Raw genomic sequence first — 24000 nt, 5'->3', positions numbered from 1 at the left:
GCCAGGTGAATTTTAAGTAAGACTAGAAGTCCTAGGGGTCAAGAGGAGCCATACGTGGAGTTCCTGTGATTTGTAGAAGTATGATAGATCCTTCTGTAAAAAGTGTGTGTTTGACCTTTGTGTCACCATTGACTTGTGTGTTAGCGTTGGGAGCGGTCTGCTCTGGTAGGGGGTTTGAGGTTGGGAATACCCGAAGGTAAGGTTCTGTGGGTCCAGGAAAGGTAGAGGATAGAGTGGACATCTGTGGGTTCCTGTAGAATTTTTAGTTGGGGTTCTAGGTGACCCATAGGTCTGGTTATAGGTCTTTGAATGTGGTTGAGTTATTTTTTCCTCCGATTTTTGTGGAGTCACGTTTACTCATATGTAATAAGGTGCGATGTGCAGGGAAGAGTAGTAGCCGTGGTTCTTTGGTCTTTTTGTGGTATTAGAGGGCTTGAACTTTGTTTCTTAATTGGGGGATAGTTGCAGGTAGTGTTACTAGGGGGGTGTTTCTTTTTCCTCGGATCGAGAATGGTGTTGTTTATATCTTTTTAGTTGGTGCCTATTTAGCGGAGTTTTAGCTTTGATCGCGTTCCTGTCCACTTGGGTTCCCGGATATGCGGTAGATTTGGCCGTTTTGCTGTGTTCAAGTCCACTTGGAGTATGGGATGTACGGGTCCGAAAAAACTTTTTATGCTGTTTCCAGTGATGTGTGTCCTCCGGAGTTGATGCAACCTGTCCTGTGGGGGATACTTCCCTGGGGGGGGGGGGGGGGTCCAGTGTTGAATATGGGTGTTTAGTTGTGTGAGAGAGGTTTTTGATCCAGATGGGTGGTTTTTAGGTGGTTCCTTTTTGGTTGTCCCATGTATGTACCTGTGATGTACAGTTGACAGGCATTCCTGGTTGAGGCTTGTAGTGTGGGTGGGTCTCCTATGGGTGGGGGTCTTACCTGGGTTTTTGGTGTGTTTGTGTATGGTGCAGAGGTGTGAGTGGGGTGGACCTATTTTATAATTTTGTTTCTTTTTGCTCCTAAGTTGGAAATACGTTCGTCAGGGTTTCTGTGGGAGGGTAGGAGTCTGTTTCCACTGTGTCAGGGTGATGATGTTTTGTTCTTTGGTGAAAAAAGAAGGGTGGATGTTGCCTCTTAGTTGAAAAAAAATAGAGGAGGTGATGTATATCTGAAGGTCAGGGGCTGGTTGTAGAGTTCTTGGTCTTTTGATGAGTTCTTGGTCTTTTGATGAAAAAATCTTGGTTGAGAAGGCTTGGAGTAGGTGGGTCTTGATTTCTTCATCGTTCTAGTTGTTTCTCAGGAGTAGAAGTGTGTGTTGGTGGAGGTCTCAGGAGTGATGTCCTTCAGAGGTTTGTAAGAGCTATTTTAGGTTGTATTAAATCTAATGATTATTTTTAACCTGTTCACCATCAAACCATTTCACAGAGAGGTATACTGGGTGTAGAATCAACACCCCTAGAAAAGGCCTGATTTGGGATGATCCCGGTTAATTTAAAGGGATAAAAATTTCCTTGGCTTGCTGCGTCCAGACCCCCCGTCAGGCAATGCAGCGGTGACTGGCAAGTGTTTGGTTGTCTAGTTTTGAGTCGGTTGATCCACTTCCATCTCTGACACGTGGAAGCCGAAGGGGGGGAAGGGAGGGGTGTGCACTCCACACATGTGCGCGCGGTCCGGGTGGGTCCGGGCGCGGCCGGCCAAAGTAGTAGGCCCCATGGTTGCCCACTTGTAGATTAACCCGTTGGTTGGGTTAAAAGACTGTCTGTCAGTAGGTTTTAGGTTTAGGTATAGTTTTAAGAGTGGTTAAGGTTAGGGTTAAGGTTAGGGTAAGGTATAGTTTTTTAGAATGGTTAAGGTTAGGTTTAGGTAAGGGTTAGGGTTAAGGTTAGGGTTAGGGTTAGGGTTAGGGTTTAGGGTTAGGGTTAGGGTTAGGGTTAGGTAAGGGTTTTTTAGAGTGGTTAAGGTTAGAGTTAGGTTTAGGGTTAAGGCTAGGTATAGTATTTCAGAATGGTTTAGGTAAGTCTGTCAACTCAACTTAGGATCAGGCAAAACCCTTGAGTTGCGTACCTTATGCAGGTCCGGTCCTCGGTTGGTTGCCATGTGTCCATGTCGAGTGGTATGGTCATGATGTCTTGGTCCGCTATGTCAACGGAAGTGGAAAGCATAGTGCAACTTAGGAGTTTACTCTCTTTCGGATCCTTCTTTTTTTAGCTCCATGTTGTCTATGTATTTACTTCAGTGTTCGTCAGTCTTTGGTCCTGGATGTTTTCAATCATGTGTGTAATTAGGAGTTATTCCCTTCCAGGATCCTAATTCCAAATTAACCCATGTCTAGTCAAATCCAGCTGGTCTGTATGGGTATACTCGGCGTAGGATCAGGCAAAACCATCGAGTTGCGTACCTTATGCAGGTCCGGACCTCAGTCGGTTGCCATGTGTCCCTGTCAAGTGGTCAGTCTTTAAACTACCCTTGGAGTTTCGTCCTGTGTTTCGGTAGGTGTATGGAGGGTTTAGGAACCGGCAAACCCTCTCTGGCTTACGTATGAAACGTCCGGCAGTAGTAGAAGTTAATTGGGTGTTTACATCCCCACCATCTCAGTCGTAAGTGATTCAGTGGTTTTGGGTGATAGTGACCAGTGAAGTTACTCCCTTCCAGGATCGTAACGTTTCCAGAGGTATATCCTCCCTAGACAGTGAATTTGTTCGTAGTCCAGGTCAAACAAGTGGATCGGTTGTCCAGGCTAAGTACGGCGGGGTAAGGGATCCTCCCAGAGGAATTATTCCGTGGGATCCAATTCTCCGCCAGACATTATCTGGGCACCCCAGGGATTACACGGCCAATGCGAGTCCTCCAGCCGCAGCGCCTGACCCAAAAGCCCCTCTTTTCGAGGACTTAACTGCCCCAACCCGCTAGGACCACCCATGCGCTACTGGACATACTGCCAATCCAATTCTAAACTGGGGTAGATAGTCGTCCAGCGCGTTACGTGAGTCTCCCGTGTGTAAAGGGGCTGGGAGGGTTGAGCCGATTGGTCTGCCAACAGAACCCCGAGAGGTCCCGAAGGAGTCCGGTCTATCCATATCCTCCTGTCTTCTTGCTTGGTGTATGGAAGGGCCTAATTGCTTAGGGTGTAATCGCTGCGGGGGAGTCGCCAAGGTCGGGGTCCCCAGAGTAGTTGGAGAAAAAAGGTTCTCGTCCGTTGGGGGTGCTGGTGGGTGTCTCCAAAAAATATTTTAGAAGAATGGTAGGTTGGTGAAGGTTTTTTTTGTTTAAATTTGGTCTATTTGTGTTCTATTTTATTGTTTCTTTCCGTCAAGGGTCCATGGTCATGGTAACCCTTACTTCCAGAAAGAAAAAAGAAAAAAGAAAAAATCATATAGATGATTTTTTTTTTTTTTTTTTTTTTTTTTTTTTTAGAGTCCGTGGTCACGGTAACTCTATAGTGTTTAGTAAAGTGGCTCAAGGAAAGTATTATTGAGAGTCCATGGTCATGGTAACTCTATGGTGCTAGTAAAGTAGCTACAGGAAAGTTATATTGAGAGTCCATGGTCATGGTAACTCTATGGTGCTATTGGAAGTCTGTTTTTGTGGTCTTAATGACCCCCTGTCTTTTGTATGGGATGTGGGGTGTGTAAGGTGCAGGTGCAGTGTATGTCCAGATGTTCCTCCGCTGTACTGGAAGCCTCAGTGGTGGTCCAGCCCGTGGTAGTGGTGTTGGTCCTGGAGGGTTATTTTTGGGAGGTCCATCCTAGGTTCGTGAGTCTCGGTTGTATTTTTTGAGTTCTTCGTTGTGGTTGTTATTTTTGGAAGTGGCTGTTGATTAAGGAATCCTTAAGATTTTTGTTCCTTCTGAATGCCAGGATGGGGGTGTGGAGAGGGAGTAGTTTTTTGGATTTGAGACATCATTTTTTTGGGGGATGCGAGTAGCCACTCGGAAGCTGGGTGAGTTGTATGGTGGGGGTAGGCCATCAGGTATGGTGGGGTTGATCCGCTTCTAGGGAGAGTTCTTTTGACATCGGTTCCCGTGGGAAGTGGTGTTGGTCCTCGAGGGGTTTGGGAGGTCCGTCCGTGGGTCCCGGAGAGATTCTTTGGTTCCTTTGTTGTGGTCTTTGGGAGGCCAGGATCGGTGTGTGAAGAGGGAGTAGTTATTTTGGCCGTAGTCTCTTCTGGATGTGGGTTACCACCCGGTAGCTTGGTGAGTTGTATGGTGGAAGTGGGCCATCGGGTGTGGTAGGGTTGGGCCTCTATCTTGGGAGAGTTCCTTTAACATTGGTTCTTGTGGGTCTTGGGTTGGTGAGACCAGGTTGTCCCGTTTTTTTCAGAGTGGTAGTGGTTAGGGTCTGGTGTTCCAAACGGTTTCTTATATTTTGCTGTGGTATTGTTCCACCTGTGGAGGCATTAACCCTGCGGTACTGGATCGGTGAGGGCTTCGCCTTTCGCTGTGTTTTGCTGCTGGATGGAGCAGGTGGGTTGATCCGGTCCGTGGGGTTTCTGGAGGGGGACAGAGCACGGGGTCAGGGTCCACAAATCGATAGCTATTGTTGGGTTGTAGGAAGTTTATGGTGTTTTTGGATTTTCCTGCAGCGTCTTTAGTGTTCGTAAAGGTGGTTTGGTTTTGGGGCCCTCTGGTCCTGTGTGGGGGACAGTCCTCTGGGGTGTCCACGTCCTATCTCTCCACTGGATTGGTGAGAGCTTCGCCTTTTGGCTGGGTTTGCTGTTTTGATGGAGTGGGTGGTTTAATCCGGTCCGTGGAGTTTCTGGAGGGGGACAAAGCACGGAGTCAGGGTCCAGGAATGGATAGCTTCTGTTGTGGTGAAGGAAGTTGGTGTTCTTTGAGTTCCCCGCAGAGTCTAAGTGCTCATAAAGGTGGTTCGGTACTGGTGCCCTCTGGTCCTATGTGGGGGACCGTCCTCTGGGGTGTCCACGTCCTATTTCTCCATCCTATGGTGTGGTGAGCGGTGGTGGTATTCTGTTTGAAGAGGTGACCTGTTTGGTAGGTTTGAGGCATGTCCTTCTCGAAGGGGCTAGGTGTCTAGAAGGTCCTGGATTCCCATCATGTTGGATTGGCTGTGGGTTTGGTTGCCTGCTGGGGATGTCATCCAATGTTTCTGTCCAGCAATCCCATGAATGATGGTGTTGACTGGGAAGAGTATGTGGAGATAGACGGTTGTGGAGTTATAACCTGTTCCTGCTGATTATCATTCCATACCACCCAGGTCTGGGTATGGGATGGAGATGAAAATGCAGAGGCCACCTTAACACTCTGCCTCTGCTCCGTTCCCTCAATCACCCTGGTCAGGGTATGATGTGGGGGAAGGTTAGGAGGGTTTGTGTTGCCCAAAAGGAGCCCTTCCCTATGTCAACCTTATGAGGGTATGACCGGGTCTCTGGGTCCTCTGGTATGGTGGGGGTTTGGCCGCTTTTTTAGAAGGGTTTCTTTGTTCTCGGTTCCGGTTGGTCTTGGGTTTGTGAGGCCGGGTTGTCCTGTGTGGTCGGGGTTGTAGTGGTGGGAGCCTGTTGTGCCATTTGTTGAAGCCTGAAAAAAAGACGTTATGTTAGGCGAAGTCGACGTTCCTACAATGAGACTAGGTTGCCAGTCGAAACTTTTTTCGGCTGGCCCCTCTGAGCGTCTCTTCTTAAAAGGTGTAGAGGGTCTAAGTGATTATCTATGCCCCGTCGAAATTTTTGGGCCCGGTTTGTAGGTGGAGTAGGGGGTCTGGGTTGCCATCAGAGTGCCCGGGGTCCTTGTTGTCTCGTAGATCATCCGTTGTAGTGTGTCCCTGTGTAAAACTCAAAATAAGGGTAAGAGAAAAGTACAAATGAAAATGGGTAGCCAAAAGGAGATACCCCCGAAGTCCGTGTGGAATCTGCCTTCCTTACAGCATCACAGCGGATCTAGGGGTAGCCCAGCCACGACGCGTTTCTGCCTTGCTCGGCTTCATCAGGTGGCAGGGAGGAGAAAAGAAAGGTGCAAAAATAGGTGCACTTGGTCGTAGTACGGTAAAAAAAGCCGTATTTTGGACCAGGGAAAATGGGGTGTGTGTGTGGGTATATGTGTAGTTGAGGCTCGACGGTCTTGGAGGTCTATGAAGGTCCGTTGAAAAAAGGCCAAAAAGGGCGTTGATTCTCTGGGAGGTGGGTTCCGTGATGTAGGAGTACCTAGATTAGGGGAGGAATCGCAAGGATTTAAAAGCGGCTCGGAGTGGTCTAGATTCAGGGTGTAGCATGAAGCTATTTAGGGTCCTTTTGTTCCAAAGGGAGTAGAAGGATATTCGTGGGGAGTGTGGAGTACCAGCTGGCGGCTTGGTCCAGGTGAGGTGTATCCATGGTGTAGCATGGAGCTGGGGTCTGGTCTTTCAGTTGGAGTAGTCATCTTGGGTGCAGTTCTTTGGTAGAGGTCCAGCTTGTGTCTTCTCCAGGTGAAGTGTCTTCAAAAGATGTTCAGGTAGAATGGTACTGAGGCTGAGGGAAGCTCCTCTTTTATAGGAAATGAGGGGGGTGTGGTTTTGCCAGGTGTCGAATCCGATTGGTGCATGAGGTGTGCATGCGGTGTTCATGTGAGAGAAACGACCGTGGCTTGTCCAATGAGATCGCTTGGCTTTTGGGGAGAGGCGTCTAGTAGTCTGTTATGTGATGAAAAGGCCTCCGTCGTTGATTCCAATGGGGAATTTGTATAGGAGAAGTAGACACTTTGCTTTTGGGGTGCTGTTTGGGTTGTGGGTGTCCGAGAGGTGCCAGGTGAATTTTAAGTAAGACTAGAAGTCCTAGGGGTCAAGAGGAGCCATACGTGGAGTTCCTGTGATTTGTAGAAGTATGATAGATCCTTCTGTAAAAAGTGTGTGTTTGACCTTTGTGTCACCATTGACTTGTGTGTTAGCGTTGGGAGCGGTCTGCTCTGGTAGGGGGTTTGAGGTTGGGAATACCCGAAGGTAAGGTTCTGTGGGTCCAGGAAAGGTAGAGGATAGAGTGGACATCTGTGGGTTCCTGTAGAATTTTTAGTTGGGGTTCTAGGTGACCCATAGGTCTGGTTATAGGTCTTTGAATGTGGTTGAGTTATTTTTTCCTCCGATTTTTGTGGAGTCACGTTTACTCATATGTAATAAGGTGCGATGTGCAGGGAAGAGTAGTAGCCGTGGTTCTTTGGTCTTTTTGTGGTATTAGAGGGCTTGAACTTTGTTTCTTAATTGGGGGATAGTTGCAGGTAGTGTTACTAGGGGGGTGTTTCTTTTTCCTCGGATCGAGAATGGTGTTGTTTATATCTTTTTAGTTGGTGCCTATTTAGCGGAGTTTTAGCTTTGATCGCGTTCCTGTCCACTTGGGTTCCCGGATATGCGGTAGATTTGGCCGTTTTGCTGTGTTCAAGTCCACTTGGAGTATGGGATGTACGGGTCCGAAAAAACTTTTTATGCTGTTTCCAGTGATGTGTGTCCTCCGGAGTTGATGCAACCTGTCCTGTGGGGGATACTTCCCTGGGGGGGGGGGGGGGGGTCCAGTGTTGAATATGGGTGTTTAGTTGTGTGAGAGAGGTTTTTGATCCAGATGGGTGGTTTTTAGGTGGTTCCTTTTTGGTTGTCCCATGTATGTACCTGTGATGTACAGTTGACAGGCATTCCTGGTTGAGGCTTGTAGTGTGGGTGGGTCTCCTATGGGTGGGGGTCTTACCTGGGTTTTTGGTGTGTTTGTGTATGGTGCAGAGGTGTGAGTGGGGTGGACCTATTTTATAATTTTGTTTCTTTTTGCTCCTAAGTTGGAAATACGTTCGTCAGGGTTTCTGTGGGAGGGTAGGAGTCTGTTTCCACTGTGTCAGGGTGATGATGTTTTGTTCTTTGGTGAAAAAAGAAGGGTGGATGTTGCCTCTTAGTTGAAAAAAAATAGAGGAGGTGATGTATATCTGAAGGTCAGGGGCTGGTTGTAGAGTTCTTGGTCTTTTGATGAGTTCTTGGTCTTTTGATGAAAAAATCTTGGTTGAGAAGGCTTGGAGTAGGTGGGTCTTGATTTCTTCATCGTTCTAGTTGTTTCTCAGGAGTAGAAGTGTGTGTTGGTGGAGGTCTCAGGAGTGATGTCCTTCAGAGGTTTGTAAGAGCTATTTTAGGTTGTATTAAATCTAATGATTATTTTTAACCTGTTCACCATCAAACCATTTCACAGAGAGGTATACTGGGTGTAGAATCAACACCCCTAGAAAAGGCCTGATTTGGGATGATCCCGGTTAATTTAAAGGGATAAAAATTTCCTTGGCTTGCTGCGTCCAGACCCCCCGTCAGGCAATGCAGCGGTGACTGGCAAGTGTTTGGTTGTCTAGTTTTGAGTCGGTTGATCCACTTCCATCTCTGACACGTGGAAGCCGAAGGGGGGGAAGGGAGGGGTGTGCACTCCACACATGTGCGCGCGGTCCGGGTGGGTCCGGGCGCGGCCGGCCAAAGTAGTAGGCCCCATGGTTGCCCACTTGTAGATTAACCCGTTGGTTGGGTTAAAAGACTGTCTGTCAGTAGGTTTTAGGTTTAGGTATAGTTTTAAGAGTGGTTAAGGTTAGGGTTAAGGTTAGGGTAAGGTATAGTTTTTTAGAATGGTTAAGGTTAGGTTTAGGTAAGGGTTAGGGTTAAGGTTAGGGTTAGGGTTAGGGTTAGGGTTTAGGGTTAGGGTTAGGGTTAGGGTTAGGTAAGGGTTTTTTAGAGTGGTTAAGGTTAGAGTTAGGTTTAGGGTTAAGGCTAGGTATAGTATTTCAGAATGGTTTAGGTAAGTCTGTCAACTCAACTTAGGATCAGGCAAAACCCTTGAGTTGCGTACCTTATGCAGGTCCGGTCCTCGGTTGGTTGCCATGTGTCCATGTCGAGTGGTATGGTCATGATGTCTTGGTCCGCTATGTCAACGGAAGTGGAAAGCATAGTGCAACTTAGGAGTTTACTCTCTTTCGGATCCTTCTTTTTTTAGCTCCATGTTGTCTATGTATTTACTTCAGTGTTCGTCAGTCTTTGGTCCTGGATGTTTTCAATCATGTGTGTAATTAGGAGTTATTCCCTTCCAGGATCCTAATTCCAAATTAACCCATGTCTAGTCAAATCCAGCTGGTCTGTATGGGTATACTCGGCGTAGGATCAGGCAAAACCATCGAGTTGCGTACCTTATGCAGGTCCGGACCTCAGTCGGTTGCCATGTGTCCCTGTCAAGTGGTCAGTCTTTAAACTACCCTTGGAGTTTCGTCCTGTGTTTCGGTAGGTGTATGGAGGGTTTAGGAACCGGCAAACCCTCTCTGGCTTACGTATGAAACGTCCGGCAGTAGTAGAAGTTAATTGGGTGTTTACATCCCCACCATCTCAGTCGTAAGTGATTCAGTGGTTTTGGGTGATAGTGACCAGTGAAGTTACTCCCTTCCAGGATCGTAACGTTTCCAGAGGTATATCCTCCCTAGACAGTGAATTTGTTCGTAGTCCAGGTCAAACAAGTGGATCGGTTGTCCAGGCTAAGTACGGCGGGGTAAGGGATCCTCCCAGAGGAATTATTCCGTGGGATCCAATTCTCCGCCAGACATTATCTGGGCACCCCAGGGATTACACGGCCAATGCGAGTCCTCCAGCCGCAGCGCCTGACCCAAAAGCCCCTCTTTTCGAGGACTTAACTGCCCCAACCCGCTAGGACCACCCATGCGCTACTGGACATACTGCCAATCCAATTCTAAACTGGGGTAGATAGTCGTCCAGCGCGTTACGTGAGTCTCCCGTGTGTAAAGGGGCTGGGAGGGTTGAGCCGATTGGTCTGCCAACAGAACCCCGAGAGGTCCCGAAGGAGTCCGGTCTATCCATATCCTCCTGTCTTCTTGCTTGGTGTATGGAAGGGCCTAATTGCTTAGGGTGTAATCGCTGCGGGGGAGTCGCCAAGGTCGGGGTCCCCAGAGTAGTTGGAGAAAAAAGGTTCTCGTCCGTTGGGGGTGCTGGTGGGTGTCTCCAAAAAATATTTTAGAAGAATGGTAGGTTGGTGAAGGTTTTTTTTGTTTAAATTTGGTCTATTTGTGTTCTATTTTATTGTTTCTTTCCGTCAAGGGTCCATGGTCATGGTAACCCTTACTTCCAGAAAGAAAAAAGAAAAAAGAAAAAATCATATAGATGATTTTTTTTTTTTTTTTTTTTTTTTTTTTTTTTTTTTTTTTAGAGTCCGTGGTCACGGTAACTCTATAGTGTTTAGTAAAGTGGCTCAAGGAAAGTATTATTGAGAGTCCATGGTCATGGTAACTCTATGGTGCTAGTAAAGTAGCTACAGGAAAGTTATATTGAGAGTCCATGGTCATGGTAACTCTATGGTGCTATTGGAAGTCTGTTTTTGTGGTCTTAATGACCCCCTGTCTTTTGTATGGGATGTGGGGTGTGTAAGGTGCAGGTGCAGTGTATGTCCAGATGTTCCTCCGCTGTACTGGAAGCCTCAGTGGTGGTCCAGCCCGTGGTAGTGGTGTTGGTCCTGGAGGGTTATTTTTGGGAGGTCCATCCTAGGTTCGTGAGTCTCGGTTGTATTTTTTGAGTTCTTCGTTGTGGTTGTTATTTTTGGAAGTGGCTGTTGATTAAGGAATCCTTAAGATTTTTGTTCCTTCTGAATGCCAGGATGGGGGTGTGGAGAGGGAGTAGTTTTTTGGATTTGAGACATCATTTTTTTGGGGGATGCGAGTAGCCACTCGGAAGCTGGGTGAGTTGTATGGTGGGGGTAGGCCATCAGGTATGGTGGGGTTGATCCGCTTCTAGGGAGAGTTCTTTTGACATCGGTTCCCGTGGGAAGTGGTGTTGGTCCTCGAGGGGTTTGGGAGGTCCGTCCGTGGGTCCCGGAGAGATTCTTTGGTTCCTTTGTTGTGGTCTTTGGGAGGCCAGGATCGGTGTGTGAAGAGGGAGTAGTTATTTTGGCCGTAGTCTCTTCTGGATGTGGGTTACCACCCGGTAGCTTGGTGAGTTGTATGGTGGAAGTGGGCCATCGGGTGTGGTAGGGTTGGGCCTCTATCTTGGGAGAGTTCCTTTAACATTGGTTCTTGTGGGTCTTGGGTTGGTGAGACCAGGTTGTCCCGTTTTTTTCAGAGTGGTAGTGGTTAGGGTCTGGTGTTCCAAACGGTTTCTTATATTTTGCTGTGGTATTGTTCCACCTGTGGAGGCATTAACCCTGCGGTACTGGATCGGTGAGGGCTTCGCCTTTCGCTGTGTTTTGCTGCTGGATGGAGCAGGTGGGTTGATCCGGTCCGTGGGGTTTCTGGAGGGGGACAGAGCACGGGGTCAGGGTCCACAAATCGATAGCTATTGTTGGGTTGTAGGAAGTTTATGGTGTTTTTGGATTTTCCTGCAGCGTCTTTAGTGTTCGTAAAGGTGGTTTGGTTTTGGGGCCCTCTGGTCCTGTGTGGGGGACAGTCCTCTGGGGTGTCCACGTCCTATCTCTCCACTGGATTGGTGAGAGCTTCGCCTTTTGGCTGGGTTTGCTGTTTTGATGGAGTGGGTGGTTTAATCCGGTCCGTGGAGTTTCTGGAGGGGGACAAAGCACGGAGTCAGGGTCCAGGAATGGATAGCTTCTGTTGTGGTGAAGGAAGTTGGTGTTCTTTGAGTTCCCCGCAGAGTCTAAGTGCTCATAAAGGTGGTTCGGTACTGGTGCCCTCTGGTCCTATGTGGGGGACCGTCCTCTGGGGTGTCCACGTCCTATTTCTCCATCCTATGGTGTGGTGAGCGGTGGTGGTATTCTGTTTGAAGAGGTGACCTGTTTGGTAGGTTTGAGGCATGTCCTTCTCGAAGGGGCTAGGTGTCTAGAAGGTCCTGGATTCCCATCATGTTGGATTGGCTGTGGGTTTGGTTGCCTGCTGGGGATGTCATCCAATGTTTCTGTCCAGCAATCCCATGAATGATGGTGTTGACTGGGAAGAGTATGTGGAGATAGACGGTTGTGGAGTTATAACCTGTTCCTGCTGATTATCATTCCATACCACCCAGGTCTGGGTATGGGATGGAGATGAAAATGCAGAGGCCACCTTAACACTCTGCCTCTGCTCCGTTCCCTCAATCACCCTGGTCAGGGTATGATGTGGGGGAAGGTTAGGAGGGTTTGTGTTGCCCAAAAGGAGCCCTTCCCTATGTCAACCTTATGAGGGTATGACCGGGTCTCTGGGTCCTCTGGTATGGTGGGGGTTTGGCCGCTTTTTTAGAAGGGTTTCTTTGTTCTCGGTTCCGGTTGGTCTTGGGTTTGTGAGGCCGGGTTGTCCTGTGTGGTCGGGGTTGTAGTGGTGGGAGCCTGTTGTGCCATTTGTTGAAGCCTGAAAAAAAGACGTTATGTTAGGCGAAGTCGACGTTCCTACAATGAGACTAGGTTGCCAGTCGAAACTTTTTTCGGCTGGCCCCTCTGAGCGTCTCTTCTTAAAAGGTGTAGAGGGTCTAAGTGATTATCTATGCCCCGTCGAAATTTTTGGGCCCGGTTTGTAGGTGGAGTAGGGGGTCTGGGTTGCCATCAGAGTGCCCGGGGTCCTTGTTGTCTCGTAGATCATCCGTTGTAGTGTGTCCCTGTGTAAAACTCAAAATAAGGGTAAGAGAAAAGTACAAATGAAAATAGGGTAGCCAAAAGGAGATACCCCCGAAGTCCGTGTGGAATCTGCCTTCCTTACAGCATCACAGCGGATCTAGGGGTAGCCCAGCCACGACGCGTTTCTGCCTTGCTCGGCTTCATCAGGTGGCAGGGAGGAGAAAAGAAAGGTGCAAAAATAGGTGCACTTGGTCGTAGTACGGTAAAAAAAGCCGTATTTTGGACCAGGGAAAATGGGGTGTGTGTGTGGGTATATGTGTAGTTGAGGCTCGACGGTCTTGGAGGTCTATGAAGGTCCGTTGAAAAAAGGCCAAAAAGGGCGTTGATTCTCTGGGAGGTGGGTTCCGTGATGTAGGAGTACCTAGATTAGGGGAGGAATCGCAAGGATTTAAAAGCGGCTCGGAGTGGTCTAGATTCAGGGTGTAGCATGAAGCTATTTAGGGTCCTTTTGTTCCAAAGGGAGTAGAAGGATATTCGTGGGGAGTGTGGAGTACCAGCTGGCGGCTTGGTCCAGGTGAGGTGTATCCATGGTGTAGCATGGAGCTGGGGTCTGGTCTTTCAGTTGGAGTAGTCATCTTGGGTGCAGTTCTTTGGTAGAGGTCCAGCTTGTGTCTTCTCCAGGTGAAGTGTCTTCAAAAGATGTTCAGGTAGAATGGTACTGAGGCTGAGGGAAGCTCCTCTTTTATAGGAAATGAGGGGGGTGTGGTTTTGCCAGGTGTCGAATCCGATTGGTGCATGAGGTGTGCATGCGGTGTTCATGTGAGAGAAACGACCGTGGCTTGTCCAATGAGATCGCTTGGCTTTTGGGGAGAGGCGTCTAGTAGTCTGTTATGTGATGAAAAGGCCTCCGTCGTTGATTCCAATGGGGAATTTGTATAGGAGAAGTAGACACTTTGCTTTTGGGGTGCTGTTTGGGTTGTGGGTGTCCGAGAGGTGCCAGGTGAATTTTAAGTAAGACTAGAAGTCCTAGGGGTCAAGAGGAGCCATACGTGGAGTTCCTGTGATTTGTAGAAGTATGATAGATCCTTCTGTAAAAAGTGTGTGTTTGACCTTTGTGTCACCATTGACTTGTGTGTTAGCGTTGGGAGCGGTCTGCTCTGGTAGGGGGTTTGAGGTTGGGAATACCCGAAGGTAAGGTTCTGTGGGTCCAGGAAAGGTAGAGGATAGAGTGGACATCTGTGGGTTCCTGTAGAATTTTTAGTTGGGGTTCTAGGTGACCCATAGGTCTGGTTATAGGTCTTTGAATGTGGTTGAGTTATTTTTTCCTCCGATTTTTGTGGAGTCACGTTTACTCATATGTAATAAGGTGCGATGTGCAGGGAAGAGTAGTAGCCGTGGTTCTTTGGTCTTTTTGTGGTATTAGAGGGCTTGAACTTTGTTTCTTAATTGAGGGATAGTTGCAGGTAGTGTTACTAGGGGGGTGTTTCTTTTTCCTCGGATCGAGAATGGTGTTGTTTATATCTTTTTAGTTGGTGCCTATTTAGCGGAGTTTTAGCTTTGATCGCGTTCCTGTCCACTTGGGTTCCCGGATATGCGGTAGATTTGGCCGTTTTGCTGTGTTCAAGTCCACTTGGAGTATGGGATGTACGGGTCCGAAAAAACTTTTTATGCTGTTTCCAGTGATGTGTGTCCTCCGGAGTTGATGCAACCTGTCCTGTGGGGGATACTTCCCTGGGGGGGGGGGGGGGGGTCCAGTGTTGAATATGGGTGTTTAGTTGTGTGAGAGAGGTTTTTGATCCAGATGGGTGGTTTTTAGGTGGTTCCTTTTTGGTTGTCCCATGTATGTACCTGTGATGTACAGTTGACAGGCATTCCTGGTTGAGGCTTGTAGTGTGGGTGGGTCTCCTATGGGTGGGGGTCTTACCTGGGTTTTTGGTGTGTTTGTGTATGGTGCAGAGGTGTGAGTGGGGTGGACCTATTTTATAATTTTGTTTCTTTTTGCTCCTAAGTTGGAAATACGTTCGTCAGGGTTTCTGTGGGAGGGTAGGAGTCTGTTTCCACTGTGTCAGGGTGATGATGTTTTGTTCTTTGGTGAAAAAAGAAGGGTGGATGTTGCCTCTTAGTTGAAAAAAAATAGAGGAGGTGATGTATATCTGAAGGTCAGGGGCTGGTTGTAGAGTTCTTGGTCTTTTGATGAGTTCTTGGTCTTTTGATGAAAAAATCTTGGTTGAGAAGGCTTGGAGTAGGTGGGTCTTGATTTCTTCATCGTTCTAGTTGTTTCTCAGGAGTAGAAGTGTGTGTTGGTGGAGGTCTCAGGAGTGATGTCCTTCAGAGGTTTGTAAGAGCTATTTTAGGTTGTATTAAATCTAATGATTATTTTTAACCTGTTCACCATCAAACCATTTCACAGAGAGGTATACTGGGTGTAGAATCAACACCCCTAGAAAAGGCCTGATTTGGGATGATCCCGGTTAATTTAAAGGGATAAAAATTTCCTTGGCTTGCTGCGTCCAGACCCCCCGTCAGGCAATGCAGCGGTGACTGGCAAGTGTTTGGTTGTCTAGTTTTGAGTCGGTTGATCCACTTCCATCTCTGACACGTGGAAGCCGAAGGGGGGGAAGGGAGGGGTGTGCACTCCACACATGTGCGCGCGGTCCGGGTGGGTCCGGGCGCGGCCGGCCAAAGTAGTAGGCCCCATGGTTGCCCACTTGTAGATTAACCCGTTGGTTGGGTTAAAAGACTGTCTGTCAGTAGGTTTTAGGTTTAGGTATAGTTTTAAGAGTGGTTAAGGTTAGGGTTAAGGTTAGGGTAAGGTATAGTTTTTTAGAATGGTTAAGGTTAGGTTTAGGTAAGGGTTAGGGTTAAGGTTAGGGTTAGGGTTAGGGTTAGGGTTTAGGGTTAGGGTTAGGGTTAGGGTTAGGGTTAGGGTTAGGGTTAGGGGTTAGGGTTAGGGTTAGGGTTAGGGTTAGGGTTAGGGTTAGGGTTAGGGGTTAGGGTTAGGGTTAGGGTTAGGGTTAGGGTTAGGGGTTAGGGTTAGGGTTAGGGTTAGGGTTAGGGTTAGGGGTTAGGGTTAGGGTTAGGGTTAGGGTTAGGGTTAGGGGTTAGGGTTAGGGTTAGTTTGTTTGGTGGATCAAACAAAGAGACACGGAGGAAGGCCGGAGAGAGAAGCCATGAGCAGCAGACCAAGACGCGACTGTGGACTTTGTTGTAAACAGAATATTGTGCGGCTAGACCGACATTTAAAGGCTGTACATGGACTTAAGTTTGGTACTATGGAGTGGACGAACGCTATGCAATTTAGCCGGTTTTCGAGTGAGAGACAGCAGCCCGAATCGGGGCAGTATATGCAGCCTGACAACGGTGTTGAACCGCGGCCGGAGGACCCTGTGATTTTGGAGTGTTTTGAAAGTGAGTTGTCCGTGGAGCAGCAGCCTGTGGACGAGGGTGATCAGACGGCAGGTGCGTCGGCGGCGGCGGTGCAGCCAGTCAGTCAGGTCGGTAGTGAACTGTGCTCGGATCCGAGGGAGCAAGGCTGTGACGTGGCGACTTCCACGGAGAGCGAGAGTGATGAGGACGGCGGCGGCGTACCGTCCCGAATGGAGGTTTGGAGTAATGTAATTTTGACTGAATATGAACAATATATTACGGGTAGACAACCTTCAGTTAAACGAATTGACAATAGTCGCACCAGTATATCCCGAGTACGGGAATTCCTCCGCATTATGTCAGAGGGCAAGGCCGATGAAGGACTGTGTTTTCTGGATAACTACAGACGTGTGTATGAGTGGTATGGTCAATGTGATGACCGTGGTTTGGCACCATCCACGTTAAAAATGTACCGGGCCGATATTCGAGGTTTCCTGAATTATCTCATTCAGTTCCGGCCAAATGGTATGCAAGCTAAGGTCGTTGGAATTCGAAAGATGTTACTCTGCTTGGCGAAGATGGACAGGGACTCACGGCAGAGCCAGGCAACTCATAGGGCAAAATTCCGCCAACGCTGCAGGGACGAGGTGCTCAGCGCTGCGGATTTAAAACGCTTTGTTGAGCTAAGCAATCAAGCCATTCCTTCAGTTCTCAGTAGGCTGGAGGTCCGTGCCACCTGCTCTGACAGGCGTAGGTTTGCAGCTCTCATGTCCAGCCGGTTGGCCATATTTAATGGCACTCGACGATCCCCAGTCACCATGTTTAGTGAGAGTGATTTCAATGAAGTAACCCCGGAAGGTGGGGGTTATCAGATGTGTGTAGCTAGCCACAAAACAAACTATAGCTTTGGGGAGTGCAGAATTGTTCTATGTCAGGAGGAATACACTTGGCTTAAACGATTCCATCAAATCAGGCCTCATCTGAGTGGAATGACCTCAGAAATAGAACTCTTCTTTTTCACATCCTGCGGTCAACCTTACGGTAATCTGTGTGAGTATGTGGGGCAAATCTTTGCAGAGTTTGGTATTGGAAGTAAAGTGACCTTCGGTACAATTCGACGCAGTGTTGCCACATTGAACTTTAACCAAGGCTTGGATACAGACCGAGGAACTGTGGCTGACCATATGTGTCACTCTCTGGAAACGCAGGCACGCCACTACCGGTACCACAATTTGCCCAAAAATGCCAGCCGGGCCCGGGCACTGATTGAGGGACAAATCAATAAATGATTAACTGATTAATTAAAGCATATTTGTTTGAAATTCACCCTTGTATTTGTGTCATTTATGCATTAAAATGATTAAAAATGTGTTTCAAAATACATTTACCTGGACTCCCAATATGAAGCCCCAGTACTTTAAAAAATTCACTGGAGTGCGCCAAAGCTACAATATATATGGAGGATTCTAAAATCCATTTACCTTTGGCGCCCTCCGGTGAATTTTCCCCAGTAGTGGGGCTCCATAGTGGGATTTAATATTAGAATGACCGGTAAAAGTATTTAAAACAGTTTTATAATTTTTGGGTGACCAGGTGCACACGGGTCTTTTGGGTGACCAGGTGCACACGGGTCTTTTGGGTGACCAGGTGCACACGGGTCTTTTGGGTGACCAGGTGCACATGGGATTAATAGCAATCTGCATCCATCGCAATTTCTTAAAGTGCCCATAAAGCACCAAGGACGGCCCCGACCGAGACAGGGCCGTAGTGGGGCACTCCCCTAGCGGGCTATATCAATAGAATGACGGGTAAAAATATTTAAAACAGTTTTATAATTTTTAGGTGACCAGGTGCACACGGGTCTTTTGGGTGACCAGGTGCACACGGGTCTTTTGGGTGACCAGGTGCACATGGGATTAATAGCAATCTGCATCCATCGCAATTTCTTAAAGTGCCCATAAAGCACCAAGGACGGCCCCGACCGAGACAGGGCCGTAGTGGGGCACTCCCCTAGCGGGCTATATCAATAGAATGACGGGTAAAAATATTTAAAACAGTTTTATAATTTTTAGGTGACCAGGTGCACACGGGTCTTTTGGGTGACCAGGTGCACACGGGTCTTTTGGGTGACCAGGTGCACATGGGATTAATAGCAATCTGCATCCATCGCAATTTCTTAAAGTGCCCATAAAGCACCAAGGACGGCCCGACCGAGACAGGGCCGTAGTGGGGCACTCCCCTAGCGGGCTATATCAATAGAATGACGGGTAAAAATATTTAAAACAGTTTTATAATTTTTAGGTGACCAGGTGCACACGGGTCTTTTGGGTGACCAGGTGCACACGGGTCTTTTGGGTGACCAGGTGCACATGGGATTAATAGCAATCTGCATCCATCGCAATTTCTTAAAGTGCCCATAAAGCACCAAGGACGGCCCCGACCGAGACAGGGCCGTAGTGGGGCACTCCCCTAGCGGGCTATATCAATAGAATGACGGGTAAAAATATTTAAAACAGTTTTATAATTTTTAGGTGACCAGGTGCACACGGGTATTTTGGGTGACCAGGTGCACACGGGTCTTTTGGGTGACCAGGTGCACATGGGATTAATAGCAATCTGCATCCATCGCAATTTCTTAAAGTGCCCATAAAGCACCAAGGACGGCCCCGACCGAGACAGGGCCGTAGTGGGGCACTCCCCTAGCGGGCTATATCAATAGAATGACGGGTAAAAATATTTAAAACAGTTTTATAATTTTTAGGTGACCAGGTGCACACGGGTCTTTTGGGTGACCAGGTGCACACGGGTCTTTTGGGTGACCAGGTGCACATGGGATTAATAGCAATCTGCATCCATCGCAATTTCTTAAAGTGCCCATAAAGCACCAAGGACGGCCCCGACCGAGACAGGGCCGTAGTGGGGCACTCCCCTAGCGGGCTATATCAATAGAATGACGGGTAAAAATATTTAAAACAGTTTTATAATTTTTAGGTGACCAGGTGCACACGGGTCTTTTGGGTGACCAGGTGCACACGGGTCTTTTGGGTGACCAGGTGCACATGGGATTAATAGCAATCTGCATCCATCGCAATTTCTTAAAGTGCCCATAAAGCACCAAGGACGGCCCCGACCGAGACAGGGCCGTAGTGGGGCACTCCCCTAGCGGGCTATATCAATAGAATGACGGGTAAAAATATTTAAAACAGTTTTATAATTTTTAGGTGACCAGGTGCACACGGGTCTTTTGGGTGACCAGGTGCACACGGGTCTTTTGGGTGACCAGGTGCACATGGGATTAATAGCAATCTGCATCCATCGCAATTTCTTAAAGTGCCCATAAAGCACCAAGGACGGCCCCGACCGAGACAGGGCCGTAGTGGGGCACTCCCCTAGCGGGCTATATCAATAGAATGACGGGTAAAAATATTTAAAACAGTTTTATAATTTTTAGGTGACCAGGTGCACACGGGTCTTTTGGGTGACCAGGTGCACACGGGTCTTTTGGGTGACCAGGTGCACATGGGATTAATAGCAATCTGCATCCATCGCAATTTCTTAAAGTGCCCATAAAGCACCAAGGACGGCCCCGACCGAGACAGGGCCGTAGTGGGGCACTCCCCTAGCGGGCTATATCAATAGAATGACGGGTAAAAATATTTAAAACAGTTTTATAATTTTTAGGTGACCAGGTGCACACGGGTCTTTTGGGTGACCAGGTGCACACGGGTCTTTTGGGTGACCAGGTGCACATGGGATTAATAGCAATCTGCATCCATCGCAATTTCTTAAAGTGCCCATAAAGCACCAAGGACGGCCCCGACCGAGACAGGGCCGTAGTGGGGCACTCCCCTAGCGGGCTATATCAATAGAATGACGGGTAAAAATATTTAAAACAGTTTTATAATTTTTAGGTGACCAGGTGCACACGGGTCTTTTGGGTGACCAGGTGCACACGGGTCTTTTGGGTGACCAGGTGCACATGGGATTAATAGCAATCTGCATCCATCGCAATTTCTTAAAGTGCCCATAAAGCACCAAGGACGGCCCCGACCGAGACAGGGCCGTAGTGGGGCACTCCCCTAGCGGGCTATATCAATAGAATGACGGGTAAAAATATTTAAAACAGTTTTATAATTTTTAGGTGACCAGGTGCACACGGGTCTTTTGGGTGACCAGGTGCACACGGGTCTTTTGGGTGACCAGGTGCACATGGGATTAATAGCAATCTGCATCCATCGCAATTTCTTAAAGTGCCCATAAAGCACCAAGGACGGCCCCGACCGAGACAGGGCCGTAGTGGGGCACTCCCCTAGCGGGCTATATCAATAGAATGACGGGTAAAAATATTTAAAACAGTTTTATAATTTTTAGGTGACCAGGTGCACACGGGTCTTTTGGGTGACCAGGTGCACACGGGTCTTTTGGGTGACCAGGTGCACATGGGATTAATAGCAATCTGCATCCATCGCAATTTCTTAAAGTGCCCATAAAGCACCAAGGACGGCCCCGACCGAGACAGGGCCGTAGTGGGGCACTCCCCTAGCGGGCTATATCAATAGAATGACGGGTAAAAATATTTAAAACAGTTTTATAATTTTTAGGTGACCAGGTGCACACGGGTCTTTTGGGTGACCAGGTGCACACGGGTCTTTTGGGTGACCAGGTGCACATGGGATTAATAGCAATCTGCATCCATCGCAATTTCTTAAAGTGCCCATAAAGCACCAAGGACGGCCCCGACCGAGACAGGGCCGTAGTGGGGCACTCCCCTAGCGGGCTATATCAATAGAATGACGGGTAAAAATATTTAAAACAGTTTTATAATTTTTAGGTGACCAGGTGCACACGGGTCTTTTGGGTGACCAGGTGCACACGGGTCTTTTGGGTGACCAGGTGCACATGGGATTAATAGCAATCTGCATCCATCGCAATTTCTTAAAGTGCCCATAAAGCACCAAGGACGGCCCCGACCGAGACAGGGCCGTAGTGGGGCACTCCCCTAGCGGGCTATATCAATAGAATGACGGGTAAAAATATTTAAAACAGTTTTATAATTTTTAGGTGACCAGGTGCACACGGGTCTTTTGGGTGACCAGGTGCACACGGGTCTTTTGGGTGACCAGGTGCACATGGGATTAATAGCAATCTGCATCCATCGCAATTTCTTAAAGTGCCCATAAAGCACCAAGGACGGCCCCGACCGAGACAGGGCCGTAGTGGGGCACTCCCCTAGCGGGCTATATCAATAGAATGACGGGTAAAAATATTTAAAACAGTTTTATAATTTTTAGGTGACCAGGTGCACACGGGTCTTTTGGGTGACCAGGTGCACACGGGTCTTTTGGGTGACCAGGTGCACATGGGATTAATAGCAATCTGCATCCATCGCAATTTCTTAAAGTGCCCATAAAGCACCAAGGACGGCCCCGACCGAGACAGGGCCGTAGTGGGGCACTCCCCTAGCGGGCTATATCAATAGAATGACGGGTAAAAATATTTAAAACAGTTTTATAATGTTTAGGTGACCAGGTGCACACGGGTCTTTTGGGTGACCAGGTGCACACGGGTCTTTTGGGTGACCAGGTGCACACGGGTCTTTTGGGTGACCAGGTGCACACGGGTCTTTTGGGTGACCAGGTGCACACGGGTCTTTTGGGTGACCAGGTGCACGCCGGCCTTTGGGTGACCAGGTGCACACGGGTCTTTTGGGTGACCAGGTGCACGCCGGCCTTTGGGTGACCAGGTGCACACGGGTCTTTTGGGTGACCAGGTGCACGCCGGCCTTTGGGTGACCAGGTGCACACGGGTCTTTTGGGTGACCAGGTGCACACGGGTCTTTTGGGTGACCAGGTGCACACGGGTCTTTTGGGTGACCAGGTGCACACGGGTCTTTTGGGTGACCAGGTGCACGCCGGCCTTTGGGTGACCAGGTGCACACGGGTCTTTTGGGTGACCAGGTGCACGCCGGCCTTTGGGTGACCAGGTGCACACGGGTCTTTTGGGTGACCAGGTGCACGCCGGCCTTTGGGTGACCAGGTGCACACGGGTCTTTTGGGTGACCAGGTGCACGCCGGTCCTTTTGGGTGACCAGGTGCACAAGTTCCATTTGGGTGACCAGGTGCACGCGGTTCATAACAGCGCGGTTATCTGCTTTAATGTCCGAGGAGGGGTGCTTAAGTGTGGGTGCCCTGGTTCACCTGGTATGCGAGGTTGTGGAGGTGGGGGGGGGTCCCCTGCTGGTATCATCCCCGAAATAGAGGGGTGATACCCGGGTGGTGAGTAAGGGCCTACAAGCCTGGAGGTCAATAGCTCCAGGGGGTAAGCTCTACTGTCATGTCCGTAAATAGAGTGGTGTTACCCGGGTTTTGAACCATATTTAAATTTTTGGGTTACCAGATGCACGTTTTCAATCACCAGTTGCACGGAGGATTAATAGCAATCTGCATCCATCGCAATTTCTTAAAGTGTCCATAAAGCACCAAGGACGGCCCCGACCGAGACAGGGCCGTAGTGGGGCACTCCCCTAGCGGGCTATATCAATAGAATGACCGGTAAAATGATTTAAAACAGTTTTATAATTTTTGGGTTACCAGATGCACGTTTTCAATCACCAGTTGCACGGAGGATTAATAGCAATCTGCATCCATCGTGATTTCTTAAAGTGTCTAAAAAGCACCCAAGGACGGCCCCGACCGAGACAGGGCCGTAGTGGGGCACTCCCCTAGCGGGCTATATCAATAGAATGACCGGTAAAATGATTTAAAACAGTTTTATAATTTTTGGGTTACCAGATGCACGTTTTCAATCACCAGTTGCACGGAGGATTAATAGCAATCTGCATCCATCGTGATTTCTTAAAGTGTCTAAAAAGCACCCAAGGACGGCCCCGACCGAGACAGGGCCGTAGTGGGGCACTCCCCTAGCGGGCTATATCAATAGAATGACCGGTAAAATGATTTAAAACAGTTTTATAATTTTTGGGTTACCAGATGCACGTTTTCAATCACCAGTTGCACGGAGGATTAATAGCAATCTGCATCCATCGTGATTTCTTAAAGTGTGTAAAAAGCACCCAAGGACGGCCCTGACAGAGAGAGGGCCGTAGTGGGGCACTCCCCTAGCGGGCTATATCAATAGAATGACGGGTAAAAGTATTTAAAACCGTTTTATAATTTTTGGGTTACCAGATGCACGTTTTCAATCACCAGGTGCACGGAGGAAAATGAGCATTTGCATCCATAGTCATGTTTTAAACCGTCCATAAAGCACTCTTGGCCGGCCCCGGCAGAGAGAGAAAGAGATGGTGAAAAAAAAAAAAATTCATCATCAGACCTTCCATAAATAATTCGGGCCGGCCCCCATTGCTAAAGGTCCGTAGTAGGGTGCGCCATAAGCGGACATGAATAGATGGAACACCGCTAACCGCATAGAGAACCGTGTTTTGGGTGACCAGGTGCACGTTTTCAATCACCAGTTGCACATTTTCAATCACCAGTTGCACGGAGGATTAATAGCAATCTGCATCCATCGCGATTTCTTAAAGTGTCTATAAAGCACTCAGGACGGCCCCGACCGAGACAGGGCCTTAGTGGGGTGCTCCCATAGCGGGCAACAATGAGAGGGGTGCCTTTAAATTCATTTTGAACCATATTTGAAATTTTGGGTTACCAGATGCACGTTTTCAATCACCAGTTGCACGGAGGATTAATAGCAATCTGCATCCATCGTGATTTCTTAAAGTGTCTAAAAAGCACCCAAGGACGGCCCTGACAGAGAGAGGGCCGTAGTGGGGCACTCCCCTAGCGGGCTATATCAATAGAATGACGGGTAAAAGTATTTAAAACCGTTTTATAATTTTTGGGTTACCAGATGCACGTTTTCAATCACCAGGTGCACGGAGGAAAATGAGCATTTGCATCCATAGTCATGTTTTAAACCGTCCATAAAGCACTCAGGGCCGGCCCCGGCAGAGAGAGAAAAAGAGGGGAAAAGTGTTGAAAAAAAAAAAAAATCCTACCTTCCATAAATAATTGGGACCGGCCCCCATTGCTAAAGGTCCGTAGTAGGGTGCGCCATAACCGGACATGAATATATGGAACACCGCTAACCGCATAGAGAACCGTGTTTTGGGTGACCAGGTGCACGTTTTCAATCACCAGTTGCACGGAGAGAGAAAAAAG

General features: G+C 48.3%; 2 protein-coding genes across 2 annotated transcripts in view; both read left to right on the top strand.

Annotated features, from left to right (window-relative positions):
• Window positions 1-17418, top strand: part of LOC118950549 — a 23123-nt gene extending 5705 nt beyond the window's left edge. The window contains exon 2 of the mRNA XM_036973765.1: window positions 15561-17418. Within this exon, the coding sequence (XP_036829660.1) occupies window positions 15625-17109 (1485 nt within the window). The 5' untranslated portion in view covers window positions 15561-15624 and the 3' untranslated portion in view covers window positions 17110-17418. The remainder of the gene's footprint in view (window positions 1-15560) is intronic.
• Window positions 15243-24000, top strand: part of LOC118950550 — a 22666-nt gene continuing 13908 nt past the window's right edge. Inside the window, exon 1 of the mRNA XM_036973766.1 lies at window positions 15243-15296. The gene's annotated coding sequence lies outside the window, so the exon portion shown is untranslated. The remainder of the gene's footprint in view (window positions 15297-24000) is intronic.

The sequence above is a fragment of the Oncorhynchus mykiss genome, unplaced genomic scaffold (assembly GCF_013265735.2).
Source record: "Oncorhynchus mykiss isolate Arlee unplaced genomic scaffold, USDA_OmykA_1.1 un_scaffold_309, whole genome shotgun sequence".
In the NCBI taxonomy this organism is placed as follows: Eukaryota; Metazoa; Chordata; class Actinopteri; order Salmoniformes; family Salmonidae; genus Oncorhynchus; species Oncorhynchus mykiss.
Note: the sequence above shows the minus strand (reverse complement) of the source record. Positions and strands in the feature narration are given on the sequence as shown.